Here is a 7285-nt window from a genome sequence, read left to right on the forward strand (position 1 = left end):
ACAACGAAAACCCTAGAAAGAGAGCACACCACACATTTACATCTTTCTTACTTCGTTTAGATCTCATTCTTGATTGACATCCTTGTTATAGTCGATCTCTTAGCTATTCTTTGTACTCGACCTCTTAATCAATAAAAGTACATTTTAGGTTCTACATTTTGGCGCCGACAGTGGGGAAGATAAACGAAAAACATCCTTGCGAAGAACCAGATCTAGGATTTCTAAGCACGATCATGGATCCCACCCTACGCCGACGAAGATCCGATGACTCAAGATCAAGACAGCTCGCGGTCTCCAAAGATCCCGCGCGCGACGCTCCATCTCACGACTCAAAGGACAATCATCGACCCGGAAAAGCGACCCTGAACAAAATTACGATAACCTTCTCTCTTTACGAGAATGTCGAGCTCGATATGCCCCATGACGATGCTTTGATCATCACGATTGACCTCGTCGGGGTCTTTTCTTTCGAAGGTTCTCATCGATTCCGGATGCGTAGCCAATCTGCTATCGCACGATACCTTCGAGAAAATCAGCCGACCTGATTTGGCAATCAACAAATACGCTCCTCCCCTCTACAGCTTTGGAGGTGGAAGCAGAGTACCCTTACTAGGAAACGTGGCGATCAACGTCAGGGCGCACGATTCCGAGAAAGAAATGGAGTTCTCCGTAATGCATGACCTCTCTCCATTCGACGCTATCTTAGGACGACCTTGGCTCCATCAGATGAAGGCAGTCCCTTCGATTTATCATCAATGCGTAAAGTTCATTTCCCCTACCGGAGAAAAGACCATTTATGGGAATCAAAAACAGTCTCGATCCTGTTACATGGCGGAATACCGCAAAATGTTTCCGAAGGGGGCAAACCAACCAGCAGTGCGAGATCCCTCGACAAAAGATCCTGAGAAGGACCTCGCATGTACTATTTCCCTAGATCCGCAATCTCCAGAGAAATGCGTTAGCATTGGACGTGATCTCAGTCCAAAGGTCAGGGACGATCTAATGATCTTTCTAAGAAATAACATCAACATGTTTGCATGGTCAGCTGCTGACATGCCTGGCATCGATATCAACATCGCATCACACGACCTGAATGTTGATCCCATGTTTAAGCCGATCAAGCAAAAACGAAGAAAACTCGGCCCAGAAAGAGCCAAGGCGGTCAACGACGAAGTTGATAAACTGCTGAAAATAGGTTCAATCCGCGAAGTACAATACCCGGACTGGCTTGCCAACCCTGTCGTCGTAAAGAAAAAGAATAGAAGCCTGCCCAAAAGACAGCTTTCCATTACCCCATATAGACCGATTGGTCGAAGCTACGGCAGGACACGAGCTGCTCTCTTTCATAAATGCATTCTCAGGATACAATCAGATCCTCATGAATCCTGAAGATCAAGAAAAAACGAGCTTCATCACCGAGTGAGGAACGTATTGTTATAAAGTAATGCCTTTCGGACTAAAAAATGCCGGAGCGACCTACCAGAGGTTGGTAAATAAAATGTTCTCCGACCAACTTGGAAAAACTATGGAGGTTTACATAGACGACATGCTAGTGAAATCCTCAGTAGCCGGCGACCACGTTCTCCAACTCCAAGAGTGCTTCAACATCCTCAATAAGTTCGGGATGAAGCTAAACCCGACCAAGTGTACTTTCGGAGTAGCGTCTGGGGAATTTCTGGGATACCTCGTGACTAAAAGAGGGATCGAAGCCAATCCCAAACAAATCTCGGCGCTTATCGAAACGCTACCTCCGAAGTCGATCAAAGATGTGCAAAGGCTCATGGGAAAGATCGCCGCATTAAACCGATTTATATCAAGATCGACAGATCGATGACTTCCATTCTACAAGCTCCTTAAAAGGAACAAAAAGTTCGAATGGAACGCCGATTGCGACATCGCCCTTAGCGAGCTTAAAGCTTACATAAGCGAACCTCCAATCCTATCTAAACCAGTTCATGGCGAACTTCTGTACCTATACGTCGCGACTTCCGAACACGCAGTAAGTGGGGTCTTAGTTCGCAAAGAAAACAATGAACAAAAATCAATCTACTATGTCAGCAGATCCCTGCTCGATTGTGAAACAAGATATCCCGTGATGGAAAAATTGGCCCTAGCAGTGGTAAATGCCGCGAGGAAACTAAGGCCATATTTCCAATCCCATACGATCATGGTAATGACGTCGCAGCCATTACGCACAGTCTTACATAGCCCAAGCCAATCCGGAAGATTAGCAAAATGGGTGATCGAGCTCGGAGAGTATGATATAGAGTACAAACCTCGAACAAGTTCGAAAGCACAAGTGTTAGCAGATTTCATCATCGAGCTTGTTTCCAGTGAAACTAACACCAATGACAAAACCTGGAAGTGGAAACTCCACGTCGATGGAGCGTCATCGAGGCAAGGGTCGGGTGTAGGAATACAACTCGAATCTCCTACAGGAGAGATGATCGAACAATCATTTCGCTTAGGCTTCAACGCATCAAACAACGAAGCCGGATATGAATCCTTAATCGCCGGATTGCGACTTGCCCAAAGCATCAGAGCTCGAAAAATAAGCGCTTTCAGCGACTCGCAGCTCGTCACCAGCCAATTCCACGGCGAATACGAGGCTAAGAATGAAAGGATGGAGGCCTACCTGGCAGTACTAAGAGGAATTACACAGCAATTCGATGAATTCGAGCTTACGAGAATTCCGAGAGGGGAAAATACCTCAGCAGACGCTCTCGCCGCCCTGTCGTCAACATCGAATCCGACTATAAGAAGGGTAACTCCGGTTGAAGGAATAGATCGAACTAGTATAGACATCCCTCTAAAGGAACCCCTAATAACAAGGACGACTTCCCGATGGTCGCTCCAATCGTCACTCGTAGTAAATCCAAGGGACATACCCAAGAGCCCGATGAAGAATCACTCGTAGCTCCCCGGAATCGGAAGTTTCCCGTTGAATCCTCTCGAAGAACCCGATCAAGCAGAGCAAGGACGGCGCTTGATCCCCCGATTCCCGAAGAATACCCGTTCACGAAGTAAATAACGAATCACAAAAAGCTTTCCAGGACGAGCTCGAAAACAGACCAGATTGGAGAACTCCGATATACAATTACATCGATACCGGAGAACTTCCTCTCGAAAGATGGGAAGCCCGAAAGGTAAAAGCTCGGAGCTTGCGCTATTGCATCATGGAAGGAAAAATTTATAAAAGAACCTTCAGTGAGACGTACCTATTATGCGCGTCGCCAAAGCAGGCCTCCACCATCCTTAAGAAAACCCACGACGGATCATGCGGGAACCATTCCGGTGGACGATCCTTGGCGATAAAAATAAAAAAGCACGGCTATTTCTGGCCAACTATGATTAATGACAGCGAGCAGTTCGCACTAAGATGCGACAAATGCCAACGGCACGCGCCAATGTTGCACCAACCAACACAGAAACTATCAACCATATACTCGCCATACCCATTCATGAAGTGGTCTATGGACATAGTTGGACCCTTCGTTTCATCGGGACTAGCACAGCTTCGATTCTTGCTAGTAATGACCGATTTCTTTACCAAATGGACCGAAGCCGAGACCTACCAAAATATCTCTGGAACCATGGTGACGAGCTTCATTTGGAAGAATATTGTCTGTAGACATGGTCTCCCATACGAAATAGTCACCGATAACGGCCCTCAAATCATCTCGAAGGTTATCAAAGATTTCTGCGACAAATGGAAGATCAAGTTAAAGTTTGCAAGCCCACGGTACCCAAAGTGCAATGGGCACGCCGAAGCCGCAAACAAAACAATAGTAAACAACTTAAAGAAGAGACTCGACCTTAAAAAATCCAAGTGGAGCGAGGAGCTGAACGGAGTACTTTGGACATGTCGAACAACACCCCAAACGGCAACCCACGAAAGACCGTTCTCCCTGTCATACGGAATCGAAGCAGTGATACCTCCCGAGATTGAGGTCCCATCTACACGACGAGGAATATGTCCCGATAACATCGAGATAAACGAAGCAATACTGCTGGAACATCTGGACATGATCGAAGAACGGCGAGAACGAGCTGCGGTGCGTATCCAGAACTACCAGCAAGCCGCTGCCTGTTACTACGACTCAAACGTAAGAGACCGCAGCTTCTCAGTCGGCGACCTAGTGTTACGCAAAGTGTTCGACGGAACAAAAGAAAAAGGCGCAGGAAAACTAGGAACGAGATGGGAAGGCCCATACAAAATAATAAAAGAAGTTCGCAACGGCGTCTACAAACTGGAAAAATGCAAAACGGGACGCCCCGAATTGGAGCCATGGAACGCTTACAACCTCAAAAGATATTATAATTAACTTCGATGTCCCATTTCCGATCCAACATCGAACTGGGGGCCACCAACGACATAACATAAAACAAAAACGCTATTCAGAACTACGAATCGGCTTGATCCCGCGAATAAGGGTACGTAGGCAACTCAACATCGAGCGCAGCCCAAACAACCAAACAACTCTCTAACCAAAACGTTGTTCACCACGTGAACCCCAACAAAGTAGATTCCTGATCAGTCTCTACTTCAAAAATATCTAAAAAAGATACTAAACGCATGCTCAAACAAAAATATACAAATCCAGATTAAAGGTATCATCCATTAATCCGTTGAAAGCATATGAAAATGTTCTTCAACAAACAACACACATAAATAACAAAAACAAAGCAAACAAAATATTTTAAACAAATAAACATAAAACGCCAAATCAAACAGGTGTCATTCAACCCCCTAGGTTGACCGAGTTATCAGCAACTTGAGGAAGGTCGAGACCCCTAAGAGAGTCGTCCGACACTGCCGCGAGGCCATACTCGATCTCCCTCGATATATCTACATCCTTAAGACGATCCAGCTCCTCCTCGAGCTCGAACCCGCCCTCCAAATATTCGGCCAAAGCCTCGATCTTTGCGCGAACCTCCTATAAGCGCATCTCCGCGGCACTTTCCGCCTTCTTCTGTTGGATAGTCTCCCTAGCCTTATCGAGGGCAGCATCGTAACCCTTGGCTACCAACCGACAAGCAGCTCGCCTCTCCCTCCGAGCCACTCTTTCTCGCAGCTCAGCCTCTCTTCTGAACTTCGCCTTCAAAGATTCAAGGTCCGCCTCCATCGCGACCTTCTCCTCCTCAAGCGCAACCTTCTCCGTCGCTTTAGCCGTCAAAAGCACCTTTAAGTCGACGACTTGCTTCGTTCGCTCCTGCTCACTCGCCTGCGACGCACTTAACTTTGTCGCAACTATTGGATCAAAGTAAGATGACCTTCGGCCTCCCTTCGAGAGGGGAAATTCGCCAACCGTTCCTCCATCAAAGCAGTGTACTCATTGCTAGCCTCCATAGCCTAAAAAGATAAGAAGATTAAGGCTACGATTTCAGTATCTAAATAATTTCACACGATTTACCTTGGCATTTGCAATCGCCATCTAAACGTAGGCATCACGACCTCGCATTTGCTCAAAGGGAGGAAGCACGCACGAAGAACTTCGCAGCTTCCACCAGAGGGCAGCGAGTCGTTCAGGATTCTACAAAATTGGAGCATCGACGTCATATGAGAATGCCAGCGGAGAACCACTTTGACAGTCCGCAGGAAAGTTGACCGGCTTAGAAGTACCTTCTCCGGGATCTTGCATCGGAGGTTTTGAGCTCGATACGTTAAAATCTTTAGAAGACTAATCGTCCAAGATCAGACGACGTCGCTGAACCTTGGGAGCGACTTCCTCGATGTCCACCTCGCCCGATGCTCGAGAATCCGGTTGAGCATCACGATCTAGACGAACCACAGAAAGCGGCGTAACCCGGACAATCGGAGACTGAATCTGAGAGCTCGCTCTAGTCACCCGTTTGTCCGGAGTCTCGCGAGCTCGTTTCAAAGGTGCGGAGTCAGAATTGGCATCTGAAGGCTCCGCAGGAGGGTCTTTCCTTTTCACCCCTGAAAGTCAAAGCCACAACAACAAATTAAAATCGTCAAACTAAAAGAAAAAAGAAAAAATACGAGGACGTAACTCACCTTTATCTTTCTGGTCTTTTCGAGGACGAATCGGTTCCACAAGCGCGACGGGAATGGCACGATTCACGGCGGAGGGCAAAGCATAAGCAGCTCGAACCCTCTCCGAAGTAAAACTGTCCCAACTGCATTTACCTCGGCGGAGCGCCGAGATCAAACCACGAAGCTCTGGAGTCGCCTTTGAGGATCCAAACAACCCTGAAGAAAAATCAAGATCAAAACCTATCAAATAATCGTGCTAGTTAAAAAAAAAAGAGGTAATAGGAAACTACTTACCTACGTTCTCGTTCCATTTCATCAGAATCCAAGAAAAGTCAAAATCCCCAACCGTCACTGGATCGACCTTGAAGACAAAAAACTTGTCCGTCCAATAAAAATCTTTCCCAGGGATGTCGCTAATAATCGAGCGACCTGCACGCAGAGAGAGAAGAAACGCTCCAGTGACGCCGCTACTTCGCTTGAGAGTGTAAAGCTGCCTTAACTCAGCCAAACCAAACTCTAACCCTTCCTCTCTGGCCCGAACGAACGTCGCCAAGACGTAACGCCAGAAGGTCGGAGTAATCTGGGTGAACGCCAGCTTCAACTCCGCTAGAATCTCGAGGAGGAACGAAGGGATAGGAAATGACATAAGGCCGTCGCAAAAAAAGCACATGTAGGCTCCGCAATATCCCGGTCTCATGTTCCCCGGAGTATCGCCATTTGGATAATCAATGGTTGCCTCGTACGGAATCCCCCGAAGCTTCAGGATGGCTTTGTATTCGGCTGGGGTAAGCGGACCCGATTTGTTTAGAGACGCCATGAAATATGAACAAATGGTAGAAGTTTGCAGAAGAAAGAAAGTCGAAGTAGAAGAAAAAGATGAGTCCATTACAAAAAAAGCTATCAAATAAATAAAGGGAAAAACGACAGCTCCCAAGACAATCTTTGCGATCAATGAGAGCCGCACGATCTGGGAAGAGTGGCCGACAGGTCAAATCAAACGAGGGCGCGTGGCCACTCCGCTCTGAGATTCGCGACCAAGGAAAAAGTGCTCGCCCTTTCGGTTTCCTAAAATTAAACCGACTGGGCTGGGGGACAAATGTTAGACCCAATTTCGGTCTCCTAAATGATTGGGCCTATTTCGGATTATGGGCTATGAACAAGAAGCCCGCGAGGAAGTATCAATCTGTTCCATAGGAGATAATCAGGAGGATGCATAGTTCGAGACAAAGGTTATATAGACGAAACGGATTGGGCCGAAGTTAGGAGGCCACAGCGACGTCAACAAAA

The 7285-nt window shown here is 47.0% G+C and overlaps 1 protein-coding gene across 1 annotated transcript; it reads right to left on the reverse strand.

Annotated features, from left to right (window-relative positions):
- Positions 1–5681: 5681 nt before the first annotated feature.
- Positions 5682–6815, reverse strand: LOC108830656 (meiosis-specific protein ASY2-like). Its single transcript, XM_018604250.1, has 3 exons — positions 6293–6815; positions 6020–6214; positions 5682–5941 (listed from the first exon to the last, which is right to left on the reverse strand). Exons 1-3 carry the CDS (start codon positions 6813–6815, stop codon positions 5682–5684), a joined length of 978 nt encoding a protein of 325 aa, XP_018459752.1.
- Between the last annotated feature and the right edge of the window lie 470 nt (positions 6816–7285).

This window comes from Raphanus sativus, unplaced genomic scaffold (genome assembly GCF_000801105.2).
Source record: "Raphanus sativus cultivar WK10039 unplaced genomic scaffold, ASM80110v3 Scaffold1186, whole genome shotgun sequence".
NCBI classification, from domain to species: Eukaryota; Viridiplantae; Streptophyta; class Magnoliopsida; order Brassicales; family Brassicaceae; genus Raphanus; species Raphanus sativus.

What these genes read in the sequence shown, in the direction of transcription:
- LOC108830656 (XM_018604250.1), bottom strand. Translation starts at nt 6,815, where the DNA reads ATGGCGTCTCTAAACAAATCGGGTCCGCTTACCCCAGCCGAATACAAA. An exon ending in GAAATGGAACGAGAACGTAG is followed by an intron (nt 6,215 to 6,292) that starts GTAAGTAGTTTC and finishes ATTTTTCTTCAG; the next exon opens with GGTTGTTTGGATCCTCAAAG. An exon ending in AAAAGACCAGAAAGATAAAG is followed by an intron (nt 5,942 to 6,019) that starts GTGAGTTACGTC and finishes TTTGACTTTCAG; the next exon opens with GGGTGAAAAGGAAAGACCCT.